This window comes from Mastomys coucha, unplaced genomic scaffold (assembly GCF_008632895.1).
Source record: "Mastomys coucha isolate ucsf_1 unplaced genomic scaffold, UCSF_Mcou_1 pScaffold15, whole genome shotgun sequence".
In the NCBI taxonomy this organism is placed as follows: Eukaryota; Metazoa; Chordata; class Mammalia; order Rodentia; family Muridae; genus Mastomys; species Mastomys coucha.
In genome coordinates this window covers 66,298,584-66,323,760 of record NW_022196897.1, presented here as the reverse complement: position 1 = coordinate 66,323,760, position 25,177 = coordinate 66,298,584, and the positions used below count along the sequence as shown (strand labels likewise).

Genomic DNA, 25,177 nt, shown 5'->3' with positions numbered 1-25,177 from the left:
CTCCAAGTGGGTTCTCAGTGCTAAGCATCTTGCAAGCCTAGAAAATTGCAGTATCAAATCTCAGTCCCAACTGTGAGGCAGCACAGTGACCGATTGCTGTTGGCGGGGGTGCTTTCCCAGTCCCCCAGAGAAAAGCACTTTCTCCCCGGGCCCCTCCTGGGATTTGAACTCTGACCTAAAGCCCTCGTTTAGCTACCAGCACATACAGCACTGGTTGATAACAGTGACCCACCCCTGCTTGCTCAGTCCTGTCCCTGGAGTCATAGGGTAGGTCAGATGTCAGTAGGCCAGAGTTCAGTAGGTGCCCAGTTCCAGTAAGGAGAAGAAATGCACCTCACTGTTGGTCACAGCCCATAGCCTGTCTCCACGAAGCAGCGCCTAATCCGGGAGTGGGTCAGCAGGCATCAGCATTGCTTTTGTGTTTTCGAGTTGCTGCTGTCGTTTAAATCCTTCTTCGTGAATAAAATGCTTCTTATGATGCATGACTTACTTGAAGAGGGAACGGAACGCACTGTGTTTCACACAATGGGAAGCCACATCCAAGCAAGAATGTAAGACACAAATACAAACGCCATTGAGATAGGTGTGTGATATTCTGATGGACAACCTAACCTTACTCACTTTCATTTTAGGTTTCACGAGCAGGCCAAAGGCTCTCAAGATCCTCCTCAACCCCCAGAGTCACAAAAAGGAGTCTGTCCAAGTCTATTACGAGAAGGTGGAGCCTCTGCTGAAGCTTGCGGGCATAAAGACTGATGTGACAAGTTCGTTTTTTTTGTTTGTTTGTTTATCTTTGTCTGTGTGTAACATTACCACTTAAAACTCCACAGGGAGCTCAGTCACTCTACCTAAGCACGGACAGCTGCTCGTAAGTAAGGCTTTCTTCATTTGTTCCGTAACCTGGGCCAGCTTCAGAGCTGCCATTCTTTTATCGTGCTATTTTGTATTGAAATAACAATATTTTAGACTTCTGGACTGAATGGTTTTGCATGTCAAATTGACATAAATTAGAGACATCAGAGAGAAAGGAGGCTAGGTAAGGTCAAAACTAAACACTGCACTGCTGGTTTTAGTTGATTTTGGAGAAACCTGGAATGTGATCAATTGTCGAACATAAGAGTGTACTTTAGCTTCTTGCTAAGGAAGATGGGAATTAGCTAGTCAAAAAATTAATAAACTGTCAGTAGTGTATTTTGGGGCATTTACATTTTGGTGACCAATTCTCTTACTTTATTAAAAGTCAACTTATGTCCACCAGGAAGGGTGGACATTGCTTACGCCTGGAACTTTCCTGGCTTTTTTTCCCCCATAGAGCATCACCATAGCAAAAGGAATGTGCTTCATACAGTAGTCAATAAAGTCTATTATGTAATGAGGCTACTCAGGAGACAAGCACAGTTGAAGTTTCACAGTCCTAATGACATGTTTCTTGAGGAGGGACCTGGCTTTGTTCAGCTGTGACAGATGGAGATGGGTCTCACACTGTTAATAAGGTCTCTGAGATTCAGTGTCTTGAAGAGCTCAGGTAGAGGAAGTTGCTCCCAAAAGAAGCTTTGTGGGAAATTCAGTCACCCCAAGTGACATCTCCCAGCATGGAGGTTAAAGAGAAGTTACTGGCACTAAGGAGGAGCCCGGCTGACTTGACAACCCATGCCTGGAATCCTAGCACTGAAGAGACGGAGGAGGAAGACTGGGGGTCAGAGGCCAGTCTGACCTATATAGCAATACATGTTTTTAGTAAAAACAAATAAATAATACAGTAGAATAAAATACAAAAAAAAAAAACCTCTCAAATCGACTAAAATGGAGTTACAGGGAAAAGTTAGCCTTTTCAGCTATGACTTTGAGAGTATTTACAGATGTTTCACAAGAGAGATATAATTCAGATTCATCCCTTTTTCTATTGAATAGTTCTAAAGATTGGAATGATTTGCGATCCAAACTTAAGTGAATATCAGGCTCATTCATAGCTCCTATACTTTCCATATGTGAGCACTACACAGCAGTTTGCATGGGTGTTACTATGTATCTGTCAGTTTATGAATCCATCACTGGAACCGAGACACTATACTACCTTGTACTTCGGAGGTTGAGGCAACTATACCACTTGTGCCCAAACTTTTGAGGTAAGCCTGACAAACAAGCAAATAATCTCTTACGCCATTCTTGTTTCTTACAGTATACAAAGTTATGGATCCAAACAGATACTGAAGACTGAATACTGTTTAGGCACATGCATAGAAACTTATGGTATTAGAAATGATACTAATTTTGATGAGGGCTCAAGAAAAACACACAAATCCTTGGGCTTCTTAAGAGCCCAAGGAGGCAGAGAAAGGAGGGTAACAGACATATTTAAGTAAAGGATACATAGGAGGGGGTGGTAAAGGGATCTATAATGTCATAGTATCTTGGGAGTTTATTTTGTAATTTTGGCTATACCTTCACAATTTTGAATGTGTCTTGAATCTGCCTTTTCCTGTCTTCAAAAAACAGTTGTCAGTTAAATTCCATCCTTTCTTGGTCTTGCCTAGTGGGATGAAGAGAGGCATGTATATGTCAGAAGAGGAGACCCTAACATGTGTCAAAATTTTCTTTTGGTTTGATTATCTGTGTTCAACATAGGACAATTGTTTTCTTTCCTGGAACCTGAGGGTAGATTCCCTCAGTTGAAGGCTGAAGGAAGATACCCGAATCAAACGTGAATTTTATTACAGGAAAAGAGCAAAGTGGCTTTGGGAAGTCCCCAGCAATGTATCCCATCCTAGCTTGAGTCCAAACACAGCTGAATCTTATGCTACACTCAGCAATTTGCTTACCACACCTTGATATACAGTTGCTGGGATTTTTTTTATGATACTGTTAACATATAGTTTGGCAAATGGTTCACCAGCTGAATCACAATTAGAGAAAGAAGATGAGGAAGAGAAAGAGGAGGAAGAAAAGGAGGAGGAAGAAGACAAGGGGAGATATCAGAGCATGGGTCTTGAACTAAGGCAGATTAGGGATGTGTGATTTTCTTCTTATAGTAATTATTATTGGTGAGTGAAGTATGCTCTGTATATCTTCCAAATTCCTAAGTATAATTTATTATGTTTTAGCATAAAATTAGTCTTTAGCATTATAATGTACCATAAGCTATTTCAGAAAGCACACTTATTTTTTTTGTTATTTGTGCAAAATGGTTGAGTGCTAGGTGCCTGACACTCCTCCTACAGGCGAAACTATACAATTGCATCCTTTGCTTATGAAAAGATCTTCTGAAGTTTATCAGCAAAACTTTTTCATTAAAATATTTTCTTTTTGTATCAAAGACTTAACAAACATGTGGATCCTGGAAACTTTTTAACCTTTCTGCCTACCTTGGTTAAAGTGTCATACAAACGTGATCCTTAGATTAGGAGTTTCATTTTCATGAAACTATGTAACCAGATTCAGTTCACCTTTTAATGGGAAGTCATATATGAAGAATAATGCAAAGGAGCTTGCATCTACTGCATGTCCATTGATTTAACACAGACCTGCACTGGTGAGTCCAAGCGGAATAGGAATTACATAAACACTATATGATAATTTATTAGGAAGCAATGTTGTGGGAATATTCAGCATGATTTGAATATTACATCTATATATAATACTTTTTCACACATGCATTTTAAACACAGATCCAACACATTAATAAATTTATACTGGTTCGCTTCGATTTGTGCTGAATCCCTAACCACTTCTGAATATAAATCAGCACTTTTCGGAATATTTTAGTTAAAAATGTAGCCTGTCAGGCTGCTACTTCCACCAAGTGGGATCTTATTGCTCAAGAGCGAGGCTCCCGGAGGTGCAGAGGAGAAGCAGATATTCACTCTAATAACAAACTGGCCCAACTGTCAAAGAAGAGAATGAGTGGTAAGTCCAGGCTGACACAGGACAAGTTTCTCCCTCTCCCTCTCAAAATAAAAAAATTTTAAAGGTCCTAAAGTTAATACCATTAAAGATGCTCGAGTTTGGAGAGGTCATTGGGTGACAGGATAATGCACAGAATAATAATAAGAAAAAGTCAGAGAAAATAGTCTCAAGACATACCAGAGAGTTCCAGTTTCCCTGGTAGGGTGGAGTTGAAGAGAGTGCAGGTAGCGTGTTGTAGTACAGGGCAGGCGTTTGGCTCTCCCTGTGGGTATCAAGGAACCTTGGCTTGGGATCCTATGCTAGAGGCAGAGTATCATGTCTCTGAACAGTGTTGACCCTTGAGTGCAGTCTCAATGTCTTTGTGTACACAAGAAAAGGGACTTCCTTTACGCTCACTTATGTATCAGTTGATCTAGCCCAAGGCCACACAGCTTGCTGATCAGGAGCATCATGCATTCGCCTGTCTTACTGGCTAGATGGTTTTTGTGCAAGTTTTAAACTGAATAGTACAGAGAACACGAGAGCTGACAGTTAGCTTCTTACAATTGTTATCTACTGTAGTTAATGTTGTCCCTTGTAATGATACAAAATCAATGCATTCTATCTGGTGTGTCGAGTCACCAAACCCCGTGCCCTTCTGTGCATTCACAACAGGTTCTTTAATCTTCAGTCACCCTTTGCTTTGACAGAGGTGTTAGACCTGCTCATGGTAATTATCATCATCATGCTTTAAAGAAGCTTTTCAGAACACAGCCACGATCAGTGTCAGCTCAGGGCCCCTGGGGATGCCTAGTCACCAGATAATTCTGCCTCCTGAAAGAACAGGGCTTATTCAGAAAAAGGAGCTCTTGTGAGATCATGTGCCTTCTTTTTTATGAGGTTGTGCTTTTGGCTTTAGGTCCCTGTGATTGTGTTATTTCTCCTTTGTTCTGTGTGTGGTTCTACTTTTGTAGATTTCTCCTTATTTCATCCAGTAGAAAACTAGGCTATCTGAAGAAATTCAGCCATAAAGTATATGTGAGGGGTAGGGGCACAAGTTACGAAAGGTACATCTGATTTTATTACAAATTCATTACGGACATTTAGTATTAACCTCAAGACATCATTTGCAGTAGACTTAGTTCTCCAAGCTCGTAACATTTATGCTGAAGTGGAGGAGCACTGCAGTAAAAGAACAGGAAATTAAAGACTCTTAAATCTCTTGCATGGAAATGGTGGAGAATGAGGATTGCTTAGGACAAGGAAACAGTATCATAGCTAAAGAAATTGTTTGGCATCCTCTCTCCATGATTCTTTGTGAAGGGCTGACCGAGAGGGGCTCTGTCTGAATCTAGGGCCCCTAACAGCCAGTCTTGTTTACTTTGATTCTCCCTACTTCACATAGATATATAAACCATAGTTTATCCTTTTCTTTGTGATCATGTTTTACTATTTCATATCCCAGTTTTCACTCGCATATGTTATGTATCTCCAGAGGCCATTAATTGTATTCATCTTGTTAAAACATTTTATACCTGTGGATTTCTTAGCTAGTTTTCTTTTACATTTTTATTGTGATTTTTGTTTCAGAGGAAAAAGTAATTTATTTTTTAACTTATCCAATACCTTCTAAGACTGCTGGCTCAGGGTCTGGAGAGATGGTTCTGTGGTTGAGAGCAACGGTTTTTCTTTCAGAGATCCTGGGTTCAATTCCCAGCACCCATATGACAATTTGTTTATAACTCCAGTTTCAGGGGATCCTGCACTGGCACACTTAGGCAAAACACCATTGTACATAAAATAAAAATAATAAAAGAATTTTAGAAAGACTTCTGTACTTAGACATATCACATTAGTACATAGTCAAATTCTATTTGAGATATTAAAGAAAAGTGAAGTTTGTAAAATATTTAATTTTTTTCAAAAGTAAGCTTTGGTATACAACTAGATGTGAAAACTTGCTTCTTAGCTTATGTGTTTCTTTATAAAAATTCAGATTATCTTTAACATGTATCTATAGGAATGCTTATTACATGGCATTGAAAGGTAGTGAATGGTTGTATGTATATGGCTATAAATGAATTATCAGCACACATCTTTTATGATAATGTAACCTTGTAAATTTATGAATATTGATATTTTGAATTTTTTTATGCTTTTCCTTTGATTGGAACTTAATAAGGGTTTTGTTCTGGTGAATAAGCGTGGGGAGAATGACAATGTAGCAGTGCTAGATACAAAATGATCCTCTCAGACACCAAGACTAATCATTTTTAACAATATCCAAAAACATCATAGAAAAAGCTTGAACTATGCCGGCACCAGGGACAGACAGGCATGAAAGATTAATGTAATCTTGCATATAATGATGCGCATTCTTACACAAAAAATCCATCTGCAGTGTCATGTCAGTCAGCAGAAATCTTTGATGGGTGGATACAGCTGGGTTGCCTCTTCTGGCAGGGATGCCCCAGAAAATGCTAAATGCACTTGTGATGCTCCGTGCCATCTGCAGTGTGCCCACTCAGCCTGCCTTCACCGACATTTTCAGTGCTGCATGGGATATTAGCGACTGTAGCAACAGAGATGCGCTGTGACTGACTCGTTTTCTCTGTGGGCCTGGACTCTGGTCCTGTACATTGGCCTCCCTCTGGATTCAAGTTTCTTATCACCTGAATGGCATTACTCCATTTTTTTCCATAACCAGTTTCTTCTCCCTTTCTTTCTTTTCTTCTTTGTTCCTTCCTTCTTTTCTCTTTTTCTTTCTTTCTCTCTTGTTCCTTTTTCTTGAGTCTAGCAGCTCCAGATACATGTTCTCCTGGCATGTAAATCTTTTACTAACCTTTTGACTAATTTATTCATGTAAGGTTGCCAAAGTGATTTAACGTGGACTGTTCAATGCCAGCAAATATGCTGTATTTTCAAAATACTCCTGTTCCCAAGCTTCTGAGTGTCTTATTTTGGGAAAACTAAACAGACAAGCACTAAGATAAAATCCCTAAACACTGTGTTGGATATCCCTAAATGACTTGCATGGTTGAAACAACTCTGTGGTCTTCTTTTACATAAAGCTATAAAACACACCAGACAGTGAACAATTAATCCTCTTTCCTATGATTCAAATATTTGAGAATAAATGCTGTTTTATGACCTGATGATAATATTTTGCAAACCAAACTATAGGTTGTTATTTTAAATACTCATTTTTGTGTGTATTTTTTTTTTATAGTAACAGAATATGAAGGGCATGCCCTGTCCCTGCTTGATGAATGTGAACTCCAGGGATTTGATGGGTAGGTTATATTATTGGTCTTCATGTCTATACAAAGTATTTTAGTAAAAGTTTTATTAGCTTTTTATCACCTATTTGGGACTGAAATATCTCAGGCTCTGTTTGTTGATATCCATATGCTGATAATTAATGATAACATATCATGGTCATCCATCTCAGTATCTGGCATAGATATTCAAAAAGAGAAATGTAACTATAAGTATTGAGAAGCCACAGTGCATTACCTTATACTTAACATGCATATATTTGCACTTATAATCCTTAGTGTTTGGGTTTGGCTGTGTGAATACAAGAAGAACACTGATGAAAGATATTATATTCATCAAATGGCATAAGGATGTTATGGTTCTCGTTTGCAAATTTACTGACAGCCTAATAGCTATCTAGTAGTGAATTTTGCTGTGATTGATTGTGGTAAATATTTTTTAACAACATATCTATTTTCAGAATGAATAAAAGATGCTGGCTTTAATTATCTCATAATTTATTGACTAACTAGATAAGTTTCTTTTTTACAGGTTTAGCATTTTCTTACGAATGGTTGTCACAAACTTCTATATTGCATTTTCAATTAAGGCAAAATTATACAGCTTTAACTTTTATTACTAAGGATGAAAAACAAATCCTTATTCTAACTGCCCTGTGCAAACTTTCGGATGGGCACTTAAAGAGAGGGTGGTTGCTTTCTTGAGGCCTGTAGAGCACCCTACGGTGCTTTCAAGGGTTCTAGTCCAAAATCTTCCTGGTCTGGTGGGACTGCCACTTCTCTCTTAAAGAAAAACACTGTCCCAAGTAACCTGAGGGACAGAGTGGTAGGTTTGATTTGCTAAGGACCTGTGACATGCTTAGACCAGGTCACCATTCCTCTATCATCAAGGCTGGTAAAGAGCAGGTGTGCACCATAGAGTCTCCTAATTGTTGATCTCTTCTTCAAAAACCCTCCTCTTTGTCTTTGACATTGGCATACTGGTGCTTCTGATGTTAGAACTACAGGTAGTTTATGTTACTCTTGGCTTCAGTGAACTGCATCTCACCAACGCCCTCTCCAGTAATCCAGTGCAGGAAGGCCTTGCATTGGAATAGGGCCAAGAACTGCTCTGAGTGTTCTTGATTAGTACGTTTGGATATGTGGTGCTGTGGCCAATGAAGATAGAGGCCATCTTCAGGCCCCGTGGCAGGACATTGAACATGGATACCTTCACGTGGTTGGGGATCCACTCCACAAAGCAGCTGTTGTTCTTGCTCCGGATGGCCAGTGTCTGCAGGTCTACCTCCTTCATGAACATGGGACACTGGAAGATGATGGTCATGGTCAGACAGTGGCCTTAGCATGGGTCATGGGTGGTCATCATGTTCTTGGCATCAAAAATTTGTTCTATGAGCTTGGACACTGTCAGGGTCACTGTATTGCTGACTGTCCAGGCTGCAAGTGGGGTGAAGCCAGGCATGACGAACTGTAGGCATGGGAAGGGCACCATGTTCACAGCTCGTGTGCACAGGTCAGCGTTCAGCTGCCTCGAGAATTGCAGCTATGTGGCAGACAACAGGTGGTTGCGATCCCAGAAGCAGGTGTCATAGACATTCATAAAAGAATTGGAAACGTGTTTGTTTCCAATGCATTGCTGGAGTGTGCTGAAATTGCTCACTGGCATTTGTATAGTAGGAACAAGTCAAATGAGATACAGAATTGATTTGCAAATGTGGTGGATTACCATATATGATGAAAACATATTACTATGGGGAGGATATTTGTGGGATACTTGCTATCCAAGAGCTGAAAAAGGTGGGATGTGTATGATTTCACCACAACGTGATGGGGAGTGAACCTGTGAGGTACAGAATGGTGGTTGATCTTCATTTCCCCCGAAGTTAAAAGAAAGCTTTAGTGCTTCCAATGCATGAAGGGAAGTGATGATGTCAAAAAAAGCACTGAAAAAGTAGTAGTGCCTAATGAGGCATAAGGTTTAGAAGGTAAAACATGATTGAACAAAAGAGATTGAAAAGTGAGTAAATCTAGATGTTTATATTATATAAGCATTACTCACAAGAAGACTAGGTGGGAATTACTTTATGATTTCATACCTTGAGATGAACAGAAGGATAAGTAGGCTACAGTCAAAGAAAGTTATCTTGGAAGAGTGCAAAAATTCAAAACCTAAGATTGGGAAAGTCATGTGAAATGCTGAGTGACTTAGTGTGGCACACAGTCCCAAGCTAGAGCGACTTAGTGTGGCACACAGTCCCAAGCTAGAGCGACTTAGTGTGGCACACAGTCCCAAGCTACAAGTGTAAGAAGATCATGACGCTGTCATAAGTCTTTGCTTTGGATCCTGGTTAGTTATGGTAATTGAGAAAAATGTGAAACCTGGAATTACTGGTGCCATAGATTCCTTGCTGAATGTGGTACCTTCAGTATCTCTTTGTGGTAGTTCCACTGTTATAGGGCATTTAGGCAGCCTCTACAGAAGGAAGAGAGATTGTTCAAATGCTGAGTGAGACTTTCCCCTTTACATGAACATATTAATCTTTTAATTTATTTACCATGTAGAAATTATTTTGTACTGTGATATTAAAAGGTACATAGAGCTTTTAGTTATTACACATTACTAAATCAAATTGTCCTATTGTATGAACTAAGTGAGTGCCTTAATTTGCTCTGATTTTATGGTATACTGATTTACTTTGGGTGTGTAATAGTTTTAAATTTCTATTAGGAGTCATATATTTTCTAAATTTTTAAATAATTCAGTTATTTTGATGGGTTCAGTTTTCCTAATCAGAGCTGACATGGTTGGAGTAATCAACTTAATTAAAAGGTAATCGTAATTCTCCTTACTCAGAAATACAGGGACTGCTGTGAGAACACTGGAAAGATTCTCTTACTAAACACTGATCAAGTCTCTAACAAGAATTGCTCAGACCCAAAATGTCCTGTGCTGAGCCTGTTCTAAGAATGGCCACAGGAATATTTTTGAAAAAAGAAATGGTACAAAAGCTTTAAAGATGGGATGTGGCACAACATAGCATTACATTGTGATGAGGACTGGGATCTCCCTCCTTCAGGAGCTTAGTCTGGGGCATCTCTGACTGCAGTGGGGCTGTTGATTGGATGTGGTTAGTAAGTTATTTGTGGCTTCTAGACTTCTAGACAGGAGTCTGAGAAGCTGCAATCCAAAAAAGCTTTAGTGTAGCTTAGTCAGCAAAGTAAAAACAGTTTGGTAGATGATGTTTAAGAAATACTATTTCCTAAGATTTTAGAGTTAAAAAAAAAAAAAGAGTTCCATATGCTTCTGGGAAGACACATTGTGACATATTTCGAAAGCCAAGAGAAACAGCAGATCAACACTCATGACAGCTGGTGTCCCACTCCAGTGTGTTCGAGCAAACAGTGTAGGATCCAGGGCTAAAATCTGGGGGAGGTTCAGGTTCCATATTTCCCCTATTTTATGCTATAGAATGGCAAAGAAGAGAGGATGTTAGCTGTGTAGACTCAAAGCTCAAAGTGAGAGTTGCACTCGCTGTAAGGTGAACACTGGTAAACCAGTCTGAAGTATTTATGTTATTGTCAGCATACTAATCTTTGCTTTTCCTTTATACTTTTATTTTAATTTCCTGGATTGCACAACTTGTTTCTTTTGATCATAATACTACTAGCTATACAAATATAATGTAGATAATACTTGGCTAACTGTTGCTGCTGCTGCCGCTACTGCTGTTTTAAGCCAAACTCAGAGAAACACCTGACATTCAACATTTCAAAGTTGACGCTGGTTGTGACTGATAAGCAAACAGTCCCTTTAGACCTTTGCCATCACTCTTTTAGAGAAGCAAATAACATACACCCCGACTCCACTTTCCTAGAAAGAATCATTCTACTGAGGCCAGGAGCAGTTTACTTGCTCTGTGAACAGCAAGGTTTACCAGATGCAAAGGAATAATTCAAGCAATTCTTCAGTACAAAGCAAACTTATTATAAAAGGATGAATTTTTTTCTATTCCTATAATATCCCATTTCCTGATATTTTTATTTTAAATACGTTCCATGGGCTCCTGTCACATACCTGGATGTAATCTTAAGAGTTGGATTAAGATTTTTCTCTCTGCTGTGACAAAATACCTGAATTTTATTCTGAGGCAAAAAAAAAAAAAAAAAAAAAAAAAACAGCTTCAGGAAGGAGGGATGTGCTTTGGCTCACAGTCTGACGAAGGCGAAGTCTTCGTGGCAGGAAAGCCCAGCGGCAGCAGCCGCAGAGCTGGGAGGCTGCTGGATACATTGTTTCCATAGTCAGAAAACAGACAGCTGTGCATGCTGGTGTTCGGCTCACTTTCTCCTGTTTGTATTTATTCTGGGGAGGTAGCCTGCAGGATGGTGCTGCCCACCTTCAATGACTTTCCTCCTCAGTGAATCTTTTCTAGAAATACACTCGTAGACTCCCCCAGTGGTGTGTTTCTATGCTGGTCCTAAATTCACTCAAGTTGACAATGATGAGTAGTGATCTAGTAGCTGTTGACATAAATCAGTGTGTTCCTTTCTAATTCATTCAGTTTCATGTTGATTTTACTGGATCAATTTGATTTTCAAGACAATACAATTCCAGTGAGGCTACAGTCTTTGGATTTCATATATAGAATGGGGAATGATACATTGAATGACAGTGTATATACTCACTAGTAGGTAACCACAGGAAAGCTACTTAATCTTAGCTTCCTGATCTGTAAATGGAGGCTGTCAATATCTATTGTCTGCACTTATCACTTAAATAAGTTAATACCTGGAGAGTACTGAGAACAGTGTCATATATAAATATATAAACATATATTCATTCACACATATTCACTAACTGATATTCACTAATGGTACTTATTCACTGTTACTTTATTGTTATAGTTATCATTTGAATTTGTTTCAAAAGATTTCCCTAACAAAATTTTACAGATTTTAATTAATTTATTTATTTGTCTAACAGAATGCTCACAGGAAGGACATTTCTAACTCTAGTAAATGAGTTTATATCCATATAATGGTGTCACTATTAGTAATGTGCTGCAGTCCTATGTTATGCAAGACTCAGTCTCTTTTCAGCTGAACCAATCTTTTGGAGGGAAGAGTTTGCACGATCCTTTCATATCACACACAGACACCAGCATGCACATAGTCATGGCTAAGGGTTTTCACAGAGTTCATGAAACATAGGGAGATCTCATGGAAAAAGCAAACATAAATTTAAAACCTGGAAGTGACATGCTTTTGAGTGTTAACAACTAAATGCTGATTAGATTAAAGTTAGAATGTCCACTTCTTAAATACCTTCTCACTCAAATGATTTTATTTATGGAGAACTGTGGAGGGTTCTGGTTTTAAAAAGCATATGGACCTGTGCAGTGCTGTGTCTTCTGAGCCATTGTCTCAAACTAAATGTTTGAAGTTATTTTGGGTGATCTTATCTGCTACACAGATACATGCACTAAGTAAGTGTGGCTAGAATGTTTTCGATTCTAGATGTCATGAATGCCAACTAATCCTGCTTTCCTCTGCTCTGCTTGTTTGTAGTGTTGTCTGTGTTGGTGGAGATGGATCTGCGAGTGAAGCCGCACGCGCTTTGCTCCTCAGAGCTCAGAAGAACGCTGGGGTGGAGGTGGACTGTGTCCCGACTCTCGTTGGAGCAGAGCTTCCACTTGGCTTAATTCCAGCAGGCAAGGCATAGCCACAGATTCCTTCAACTGCTTCTTGTCCTAGTTTGCTTTCTAACGCTGTGACAAACACCATGACTGAAATCAAACCAGGGAGAAAAGGGCTTATTCCATCTTACAGCTTTCAATCCATCATGGAGGGGAAGCCAAGGCAAGAACTGGAACAGAGGCCATGGAAGGGTGCTGCTTACTAAATGTCCTCCATGGCTTTCTCAGCTACCATCAGCCCAGGAGTGGCACCGCCCACAGTGGGCAGCCCAGGAGTGGCACCGCCCACAGTGGGCAGCCCAGGAGTGGCACCGCCCACAGTGGGCAGCCCAAGAGTGGCACCACCCACAGTGGGCTAGACTTTCCCATATCCTTCATTGATGAGAAAAAATACTTCTTATCCCACAGATTTGCCTATAGGCCAGTGTGATATGGAGATTATCTTTCAAGTGAGGTTCCTTCTTCTAGTTGATCATGTTGACAAAACCCAACCTGTGCAGTGCTCTCGTCCTTCATCCCATTTACTAGTTCCTGATAGAAGGAGTACAGCCTGAGTCAAATGGGTCAACTTTGACTCTGAAATAGGCTCACTTATCTCCCAGCATTTCCTTCCACAAGCACATGTGAACCTTGAGACAAGTCATTTAACCTTTTGGAGCCTCACTTTTTTTTCTAATCTACATCAGGAGAATCATGTATAATATCAACTCAATTGCAAGGTCATTGTACTATGAAGTGTGATGTGTATAAAGGGTACATAGACACTTAAGCAATTATCAGTGGAATTTTTATTTCACTATGGAAAAAACCCTAATGACCTCTAGTACCAGAGAGGAAGTTTGAAAACAGGGCTGCTCTGAACATGGTGTTTACAACGACCTTGGAGATAAAACATGGGACCCGGGTAATTGTACTATCAACCTAGAGAACCAGAAGATTCCTTCCACCAGGATAGAGAACCCAGGTCCTGAAGCGCAATCTTGTTCAAGGGTCTTCATCTCTTATGCCAAGTATATCCCCAGTGCCTTAGTACAGGTAGTACACAATAATGTTAAATTTTGTGTGCTTATTGAGTATTGAGTATATATTGAGTAAGTAACACTTAAAATGTAGGTTCCCCCATGGCATGGAAAGATGATATTTTTACCTGTACAAATAAAAAAATCATAGGGATACTCCAGAATCACTTTTTGAATAGAAAAGGAGCCTTTAATGAGAGATGATGTTGTCACTGTAGGCCAGCTGATGCATGCCATGGAAATGGACAGTCCTGCAGGCATGCCACAAAAAGCAGTCTGAGTTTGACCCAAGAAGCAGGAGAGAACTGTGGGGTTCAGATCAGGGGAACCATTCAATGGGACCTAATCTAGGAGGATTCATTTTGATACAGGGTACACAATTACTTGCGGAAAAGATTGGTTAAAAAAGCAGAGGTCAGAGCCAGGGAAATGGAGAAAGGCTATGATTCAGAAAAGGATATTTTATTATGTATTTAATTCACACATCCCACTGAACAGTAATTGAGGGAATTTACTACTTTATTTTTTCATTTTAAAAAAATTAGAGTTTCTATGGCTGCGGTAAAGCACCAAGGATAGAAGGGGTTTGTTTCATTTTATAGCTTCTATTACAGTCTGAGGAGAACTCAGGACAGGAACTTGAGGAAAGAACCCAGAGGCAGGAAATAAAGCAGAGGCCATAGAGGAATGCTGCTTACTGGCTTGCTCCTCACAGCTTGGGCAGCCTCCTTTGTCATGGCATTCAGACCACCTAACCAGCCGGTAGTTACCCTACACACAGTGAATCGCAATCATCAATCATCAAGAAGATGCACATAGGCCAATCTGTTGGGGCGCTGTCTCAATTGACATGCCCTCCCCCTAAATGATTCTGGCTTATGTCAAATTGACATAAAACTAACCAACCCAGAAATCATTGTACAAAATTGTTAAGACAAAAACAGGAAAAATATTTTTTTTTGTATGAAAACAAAACAAAAAAATGTGTGTGATTAAAGAAAAGGCAATGTGCATTTGGTAACCATATCATGTCATACATTTAGACTTATATCCATACTATGCAGTTTGCTATTACAGAGGTAGTTGTACTTATGTACTTAACATGTGAATGGTTCTGGAAGAGATTAGCTTTTATTATTGTAAAGCATATTTCTAATATTGCAAGCGTATATGTTATTCAGTAGCTACTTATAAAGATATCATTAAAGAAAAACACAGAAATGAATCCAAACGTCTTTGTGAGGTATAAAATCTTTCACAAAACCAATAATTTGAACGGGGAGAGATTAGAATACGTCTTAACAATTTAAGGCACTTATAAAAACCAATAATGGTCTTGAAGAAGATAATGAATGGCCTTGAGTAAAGCAGGTAGGGAAGAGATCCAATTTGGATGATTGCTTCATCCGAATTTACTTCTTGACCCTCAGGAGCTCTGCCTGTGGCTGGTGGGAGCTTCCCGGCAGTGTATGTGCCCAGGCTGCTGTTCTTCTCATTAGCACTTGGATCTCTGAGGTCATTCACGAACCACCATCACTCAGAAATGGAAAGGGCATTTTCTAAGAAGTGTACATCTGACATGGAGGGGAGCCGGTTATAAAAATTGGTCATTATGCTCATGTCTGTAATATGTAACCAGTTTTTTTTACAGCGGCATAATGTTGAGGCATTGAGGACCCCTGTCCCAACCTGCTTAATTTCAAAGCACATTTCACATTTGAAAATACCCTGTTTGTCAGTGGCTATTTCCAGGAATGGCATTGTCATCTTTTTGCTTTGAAGATGCAGCAGGCTGCCAAACTCTGGTAGTTGAATAGGAGTTAACAGCTTGCTAATTCTGTCTAGTAGGAAAGGACAGTCATGTGTGAGCTGTTTAATATAAGGAGGCTATGCCTAGTCAGGGCTTTTGATGAAGAATGGGAACAAGAGCTAGGCAGGAAGTTTCTAAGCTGCCCATGAGGAGGCAATCTGCCTTTGAAGCCATTTGCCTCCTGGAGAGAGACACCCAGAGGGAGAGTGTTTAGTAAATTACTCCACTGAGCCAACAGACTAAGCCGCTAAATTATCCTCAGACTCAAATGTATCAGATGTGGGAAAGCCTGTATTTGAACTGCTGGCCATTAGGAATGGTGCTTGTTGCTATGGTAACTGGTGCTAAGGAACTATACAGAGTCTGATTAGAAGGGAAGGGGGTTGGGGAGTTAGCAAGGAAAGCCTGAGAGGACATTAAAAAAAAAAAAAAAAAAGCAGTCCCGTTGTTGTAAAACAAGACATAATCCACACACTGATGGCTCAGAACCATATATTCCTATAGAGTTTGCATAAATAAATTTCATGCTTTCCAATTAATTTGAGGAGAATAAAATATTGCCGAGGGCCCATTAATTTCTATGATATTTAAGGCAAAGAACTGATGTGTAGGTGCTGCTTTCATGAGAATTTTAGACATGCTTGGCTAGCAAGTCATTACATCACATTTATCTGCTTGGATGTGGGAGACATTAACAGGCTTATGAATATTCATGCTGTCTGGTTAATTAAGTTAATTGTTCTGCAGAAGTGCTTGCACTTCCAAGGACAATTTTTTCTCACTTATTTATTTATTTATTTACTCATTCATTCATTCATTCATTCACTGCTTCTGTTAGAGTCTGCCTTGTACTTCATAAGACAGGTTCCACTTTCTATTTCATGAAATGCTGCACCCCCAACCCCACATCATCCCAGTTCTTTGTTTTTAGCACATTTCAGCATGTGGGGCAGAGGGGCAGGTGGATAAAGTTACTAGTAGTCTTCAAAAAAAATAACTTTTCCTGCAAATTAAAATGTGTACCTTCTGCTATTTCTGTGAACAGCAAGTCTTCTTGTGGACATTTTTTTTTTCAAACTATGAACAGTTTTCTGAAGGGGAAAAGAACTACCTTCAATTTTATGATTTTAAAAGTACTTTCTCCTGAGCCTTCAGGTTTACTTCAGAGTGCTAAAGAAACTCACATTCAAAGATCAAGGTATGCTTTAATAAGTAGGTGATGAAGAGTTTCTGACCTCTGGTCACCCTTCCTATGACAATTGAACTGTGTAAAATTGGAGGACAATTGCAGAATTTGGCAGGTCATGAAAGCAGCAAACTGACTTCTAGCATTCCAAGAGGACTTTGCTTGAGCGTTCACCATATTTGAGACTCATGGGAGCAGTCTGTATTTCTCTGGTAATGATGTGTCTCCTTTGCTACCGTGTATAACAGTGTTATGTTATGCATCTTAAAACTTTTCTAGAGGAATACTTCTATAATCTTCTTCTCATTAACCACAGGAATGGAGGAAATGATGTCATGGCATACTGTAATCAATAATCCTGAAGGCCCATCTCTAATTATATGTCCTTTCGAAACCTTTACTGTAAATTGGATGCAGCAAGAAAAATTAAAAAAAAAAGATTTGTTTTTCCTTCTGGATAATTCTAGATGCATCATGAATCATGTGGCAAATATATAGGCAGGAAAACTCCAAAAGATCATCAAGAGTTCTAGTCAAAGACACGCAGAGGGAAAGGCTCTAGGTGACTTGTTTGCAGACCAAGAGCTCAAAATGTCACACTGAGAATTTGTTGAAACTTACCCAGGTCCAATGTGTACACCCCACCCCTGATCTCTACCCCTTTCTTTCCAGTCAACCAGTTGGAGGTCAAACCTGGGAAGGAGGCGATGTTGCTACCGCTTAGTCATAGACTATGCCTCTGTAAAATTCACTTGGGCATCTTAAAAATTACAGGCTGATTCATGATATCTAGAGTGGGACCTAAGAATCTTTTTTAAAGTTAATTTATTTCTACCAGTTGATTTAAATGGGTTTTCCTCACTTATTTTTAAATTGACTAAAAACTACTCATAGTTATACATGTACAACATGTTTGGAATATGTGGATATCTTCAAATGACTAAACTGGATTCACTATCATATATACTCCCCCCGCCACATCTATCATTTTCTTGTGTGTGAGTTTTCAATACGTTACACATTAATTGTAGTCACTGTGTCTTACAATAGACCTCCTGAACTCTCTCTAACTTGGATTTTGCCTCCATTGGCTAGCACAGCCCCACACTTCCCATCTCTCCACAGCTGGCACCTGAGCTCCCACTCCCTGCTCCCTGCATCTGTGACTTCAGTTGCTTTTAATATCATTTGCTTCCCCCTCCCCTCAGATTTCATGTATAAGTGAGACTTTTCAGTGTTTCTTTCTCCACTCCTGCTTTATTTTACCAGACATACTACCCTACAAATTTGTCCACGTTGTAACAAATCTCCATTTTAAAGGTTGCATCCATTGTAAATATATGTTGCATCATATCTCTTTTTATATACTCATCTAGTGGACATTGGAGCTGATCCCAAATCTTTGTTATTGTGAGGACTGAGGAGTGAGCATGGACTTGCAGATATGTCCATGACACACTGCTTTCTTTACCCTCTCATGTTCCTCACCTGCTAGTCACAACACTACCCTCAACCTTCTGCTTTCAGGCTGTGCGTGTGTGAGACTTGTGTGTGCATATGTGTGCATGTGTATGCACATGTATGCATGTGTAGGCACGTGTGTGCATGTGTGTGTGCATGTATGTGTGGTGTATGTGCATGTGTGTTAGTCACATGTGTGTGCATGTGTGTGCCTTTGTGTGTGACATGTGTGTGTGTGCATATATATGCATATGTGTGCATGTGTGTGTGCATAAGAGCACACATTTTACACAGCTATATTTTAATGCCTAAATAACCCCCATTATTAAAATGTGTATACCACATTTTCTTTACCCATTTATCTGTTGGGGCTATCTACTGGTTGATTTATCATTTTCATTACTGTGAACAGTGCTACAGTCAGCATGGATCTGCAAGTGACTCTGTGGTGTTTGACTCACAGTCCTTGGTCTATTTTAGGTTTGTTGGAAAACTTCCATGTTGATTTCCAAAGTGGCAACCCCAGTTTCCGTTCCTACCAACAGTAAATAAGTGTTTCTCTTCCTCTACATATTAGGCAGTTTTGGTTGTCATTTGCTTTCTCAGTGATAGCCACACTGAGTGGGATAAGCTAGAATCCAGAATGGCTTAATTTGCATTTGGCTGATGTCTAAGGACAATAGATACCTTCAAGTAGCTATTGCACATCTGCATTTCTTCTTCTGAAACTGTTTACTCAGTTTATCATTGGTTAAATGATGTGGGTTTTGTGTTTAATTTTTGCAACTCTTTACATATCCTATATATTAATCCCCTGTCTGCTGCGGAGTAGTCATAGCATCTCTCTGATTCTGTGGATGTTTCTTCATCTTGATGGCTCAGTCCTTTGTGGCATAGAAGCTTTCCCTTCACACAATCCGTCCATGAATGTTTAGGCTATTTCTCATGCTGTTAGAATCATCTTCAGAAAATCCTTGCATATGTCTATCTCTTACACTATTTTACCTGTATGTTCCTGTGGCAATTTTGAGGCTTTTAGTCTTACCATCATGGGATTCCTGTCTTTGAGTCCAGTTATGCAACTGTCTTGTTGGTTTGCTATGTTGGACAAATCTTATATTCTTGGAATACAATAAATTTGTTGACTCTGTGTGTTCTTCATAACATGTTGTTTGTTTCTGTTTGCTAGTTTCCGCAGAGAATTTTTATCCATATTCTTCAGGGAAATAGATCTGCAGTTTTATTATTGCTGTGTTTTTATCTTGTTATGGTAGTGGACTTTGTAGAATGGCTTTGGTGAGAATGTGGAATACATCATCAATTTGCATGGCATCATTGTTCAAGGGTCAAGCTCTTCATCTCTGTATCATCCCAACTTTAGTATAGTGTTACCAAAAAGAGCAGTTATTGAGGTTTTAAATTATATTTCTACGATTAGTGATGGTCCTACTGGCCATTTGTATGTCTTCTTTAGTCAGACTCATTTTAAAATATCAAATGTACTGTCAAATTAAAAGATACATTTGAGTTCCTTGCACATGTAGTTATTGTTTAATGTAATCACATTTTGGTTATTATATACATATACAGTGATGGTTCTACACAATCATAATGAAGCCAAAATGTCCTTGTCACCAGTAAACATATATAGAGATAAGGACACTACAGAAGAATTCCCAAGAAAACTCAGAGCTTTGAGGAAATATTTGAAAGCATAGACCCAGACATCAAGTAGTTTTCACAACAGAGAGGAATGTTTGTTGTACATTATCTGGACAAGCAAATCTATGATGAAATAAAACAAGCATCCACCATGGGTGTATGCCTGAAAAGAAGCCCCTTTCCCCAATGGGGCCTCAGCCAGATCCTTTGAGGAGGCTCCAGAAGATGGCACTGCTGTGACAGCAAAGCCCATTGGAAAGTGGATGAAGCAGCTGAAGGGAAAGACAAGGATGCTGGCTAATGATGTTCACACTGGGCAGGTCTCCACCATGTATGTTAATGACCCTTTTTAAATTTATATTTTAATTATGTATGTACATGGGAGATCATGTAAATGGGTGTGTACTTGAGAGGTTAGAAGAAGGCATCAGAACCCCTAGGTTAGAGTTATAGGCAGTTGTGAGTTGCCTGATATGAGCACTGGGAACTGGTCTTGAGTCTTCTGCAAAAGCACTCTAACAGCTGAGCTGTCTCTCCGGCCCCGATTCCCCTAAGTTTTTAACACATATATTTAAAAGGCAAGAAAGTTTGTGGAGCAAGGACATAATAAAAATGTCCATGTCAATTCATAGATCAGTGCCTTATTGAGCCATCACCAGAGACGCTTCCTCTTGCAGCAGATGGGAACAAACAGAGACCACAGCCAAACATTACAAAGAGAAAAAGATAAGCTTGGGACATACAGCTCTAAATGAGATGTTTCTACCAAACCCTTCCATTCAGAGCTCAGGGAACCCTTGGGCAGAGGAGGCTGAAAGAGTTTAAGCAGCAGTGGGGTTGGAGGAGCAGTGTCTCTGAATCTAACTGAGGAAGGCTCATATGAACTCACAGAGAATAAAGCATCAAGTACAAAGCCTTGAAGCTCTAAACCAGGCCCTCTGTGTATAGACTATAGCCCTCCCTTCACGATGTCCATGGGACTCCTGCATGTGTGAGTGAGTGGGTCTCTGGATCAGTGTGACTTCTCTTGAGCTCCTTTCCTTCTGTTGGTTTGCCTTCTTCAACTTCAATGTGATGGTTTTACCTTATTATATTTTATTTTGTTGTTATCTCTTAGAAGTCTATAGAAGCCTATCGTCTTAGAAGTCTTAGAATTCTATCCTGATGAGAGACATAAAGGGAGTGGATCTGAATAGAAGTGGGGGTGGAAAGGAACTGGGGGGAGTAGGGAGAGAGGATATAATCAGGGCATATTGTATGAAAAAATATATTTTCAATAAAAGGGAAATGTTCAGTTAATAGTCAAAATGTTTTAAAAATTTAAACCTTTATAAACTTACATTAAGCTAAAGTTAACTCCATACTGAAAAAAAAACTGTAAATTTACTATAGCATAGAGTTATAACACTTATAAAATTAATAATAGGATGCAGCATTCTCCTAGGCTTTTATACCCATGCCTTGACTTAAAGAACTTCCTTTCTGAAAGCCCCACTCGGGGTAGATAAGAACCTTAAACTGCTGCTTCTAAGAACATTCTTTGCACTTTTCCTCCATTTAGATATGTGTAGATACACGCTTGTCATCCTGTCAGGGTTACCTATACTGCAGCACAGTAATCTGTGACCTGGGTTTGAAGCCAGGAGCAATGGCACACAGTTTAGGTCTGCGCAAGGCTTTACCATCCAGGTTTCTGGAGGTCTGCTCTTTGGTGACAACCACATGTAAAAAAGACATTTCTCAGGCTGGATAGCCATCACAAGTGGCGTGTGTCTGTGTTTTGGATGTGAGCCCTTACCAACTGTGGACTGTCCTGTGTGAACATTCTCCAGTTCCGCTGGGCATTTCTCACTCCACTGAGACTTCCTTGGGCTGGACAGAAGCTTTTCACTGGAGTATAGTTCTCCATGTACACTTTTGCTCTTGTCCCGTGTTTTAGGAATTAGAGCAGCAGCATGGAGCTGTCCCCCTCGACTGTCTCCCACTGGATGTCTGAAGTATCTAATCCATTGTCATTTGGGTTTGTGTACAACTTATGGGAGGGTCTAATTTCATTCTCCTACACACGTGGACATCCAGTCTCCAGTTTTAGTGACTATAACTTACGTTTGCTGCTGTTTTGGTTTTGTATGTGTATGGAATATCAATTTGCCATATGTGCTGGAGTTTTTCATTTGGGGTCCTGATATTATATTCTATTGGTGCATGCACCTGCTTTTAATGCCAGGAGCATTCTGTTCCAATGACTATAGTTTTATAGTAGAGTTTAAAGTTAGGATATATGCTGGCCCTACCAGCTTTACTCTTTAAAAGTCATCATCTAAAAGTCTATACACAGGACATAGTTTCTGATTTTCATAATCGTTAGGGTAATTCCAAAAGCCTCTAGGATTCCTCCTAACTCACGAAAGGGAAAAGATCCTTAGTGAAGGCCCTGTTTTGTTTATGTGTGACCAAACTCAAACAGAGCCTGCTACCAAAGAGCAAAGTAACAAGCCATCCCTCCTTTCCAGGCTGGTAAAGGCACTGGAAAAGTGGGAGAAGGATGTATTGGGTAACAGTTAGAAGGCAGCGTTTTCTGGTAGATTATTAGAAGTGATTAGCAGTGACAATTTGACTCCTTTTCCAATTTCTTTATCTCGTTCTTTTACTGACAGCTCTGGCCAGGACTCCTAGGATAATTTTTAAATAGAATTGGTGAGATTCATCTCGGTGTGCTGTTCCCTATGAATGCCTTTCAGTAAACAGTGTGGCTGCATTCCTCCTTGACCAAGGCTGTCTTTTAAGTAACTTAAATCTTGCTTGGTTTTGATTGGTGAGTCAGTCAGAATTACTTCGGCAGTTGCTAAGGTGAGCTTTGTTGTTGGTGCACTGTTAGAGTTCTGGTTTAACTCTGATTATTTATCATTAGTAATTAAAATGCATTTATTATTATTTAATACTTAAGTATGTAATAATGATTTCAATGACATCTTAGTTAGTGGCTGAGGTGTTTCAGCCTCTGCAAGTGAACACTGAAAGACACAGTTGCAAGTGACATATTTGAAGCACATACACATGGCACAGAAATGCCACTTCCTAACAAAAGCCAGGGGATGGTTCTTCGTCTTGGGAACTAGCGCACAACAGACCCATGCCTTCACAGCTCTTGGTTAACATTGACTTCACCCTGTTGCCCAGTTGATCCTCTTCTCGTACTTTCCAACGCCTTTACTGGCCTAGAAAAGAGAGATGGCTTATTACTTTGCTCTTTGGAAGTAGGCTCTGTATGAGTTTGGCCACACATAAGCATCACAGGGCCTTCACTAGGGAGCTTTTCCCTTTTGTGCATAGATGGAGGAATCCCAGAGTCCTTCTGAATTACCCTAATGATTATGAAAATCAGAAACTATGTCCTTTGTACACACTTTTAGATAGTGGCAATCGAGTTAAATGTTGTCTTCCCCTGGGGCAGTTTTTCTCTCAGACATAGAAAGGAAACCGAGTAGAGGTGAGAGTGTACCTCTAGGACTCACCGAAGGTACTTTGAACATGCCTGACAAGGTTTAAAGTCATATTGTATTTTCCAATTATTGGCTGAATTTTTCTCATTTATAGATCTATGCATTTGTCTTTGCTCAACACAGACATTTTCTGCTATCAGTTTTTATTTCTGTATAGAAGCTAAAGGCTTATTCATTAAATTTGAATGGAGTAAGTGTCTTTATAACTGTAGTTTTAAGGGAATAATATAAATATCTTGATCAAAATAGTTATGTCAATAAACTATTCTCTAACTTACGGTTCCAGAGAGAGAACACAGGCTTTACACATGCTAGCAAACACTGGGCTACTGCGCTGAGCTACCCAGTCCAATTTCCTAACATTTTGTGGTATTTTCTAACTTTTAAATCACTTAGAAGTTTAACAGACAGTCCTGCAAACACTTGACAAGCATCTGTGCTGTGAATAGAAAGCGGCACGTCAAATGCTTTAACAACTTCTCTGTCATAAACATCCATTAATTTTCATCTGAACCTTGCAGGGTTGTGGCTATGCGCAATAAGAGCACATGGTAATTTAAAACACACACTCTACTGCTAATACGTGTTTTTAATTTGTTTTGTCAGGATCTACTAATGTATTGGCACATTCCCTCTTTGGAACTTCTCATGTGGTGACTGCAACCATGCACATTATACTGGGTAAGAATTCTCCTAGAGACGTCCAGGTGGAATAGGGAAGTTTTTATTCATGTAAGTAACTATTGTGTTATGTCAGTCTTATCTAGGAATGGAAAGTTCTCTGTCTCTAAGCATAGACATGTTTGACTAAAGCTCAAAGGCAAAGTGTCTTCTAGCTAAATTACCTTTTATTTCAACTACTTGCTTTGAAAAGAGCAATAAATGAGTGTTTACTATATAATCTTGATGGAAAAAATATTGTTAACGATTCAAATCAGTGTTATAACATAATGGGAAAAGTCTATGCATACTATTTGCATATGTAATCTTCACTATTGTTTGATTTACCAAGACTTCAGGCATAAGATCATATTATCAGAGTAGGAAAACTACCAGGCACATTCATGGGTCATAAGTCCCATGGGTCATAAGTCATCCCATGTGATAGCATGAAAGTTCAGATAAATGCAATGCAAAACTAAAATTAACTCTGTTTCCCTGGTACACCTGCTTCAGCATCAGAACCCTAATCTTATTTTATATGACATTGATATAGGCTATAAGATTTACTGCTTTGAGTTTCTTTGCTCATCACCTGAACAAGTTATAAGTGGCATTTCCAGTTGTTATAGTAAAGACAGGTAGAGAGAAATCAAGGGTGGTAGCTAGGATGGATGGTGCCTGCAGCATTTCTTAAGTAAATAAATGTTCTCTTTGATGTTTGCTGTTTTGGCCACTCACTGATGGACTGGATACATCATTCCAGGTCACACACAGTCAGTGGATGTCTGCACCTTTAGCTCTGCTGGCAAGCTTCTTCGCTTTGGGTTCTCAGCCATGTTTGGCTTTGGTGGAAGGACCTTGGCTTTGGCAGAGAAATACCGATGGATGTCTCCTAGTCAGCGGAGAGACTTTGCTGTAATCAAAGCATTGGCCAAACTTAAGTAAGAGTTTTTACTAAAGCAAAAATTCTATATCCCAGTGCCAATGACCATTAACAATACATTTTATTATTCTTTTTTT

The 25,177-nt window shown here is 39.4% G+C and overlaps 1 protein-coding gene and 1 non-coding gene across 2 annotated transcripts in view; one reads left to right on the top strand and one right to left on the bottom strand.

Annotated features, from left to right (window-relative positions):
• Window positions 1–25,177, top strand: part of Cerkl (ceramide kinase like) — a 96,659-nt gene that overhangs the window by 61,407 nt on the left and 10,075 nt on the right. The window contains exons 3-7 of the mRNA XM_031370775.1: window positions 633–764; window positions 7,112–7,175; window positions 12,726–12,868; window positions 24,101–24,175; window positions 24,921–25,098. Of these exons, the coding sequence (XP_031226635.1) occupies window positions 633–764; window positions 7,112–7,175; window positions 12,726–12,868; window positions 24,101–24,175; window positions 24,921–25,098 (592 nt within the window). The remainder of the gene's footprint in view (window positions 1–632; window positions 765–7,111; window positions 7,176–12,725; window positions 12,869–24,100; window positions 24,176–24,920; window positions 25,099–25,177) is intronic.
• On the bottom strand, window positions 19,628–19,732 carry LOC116092685. The gene has a single exon (XR_004119416.1). It is a non-coding gene; the product is annotated as a U6 spliceosomal RNA (small nuclear RNA).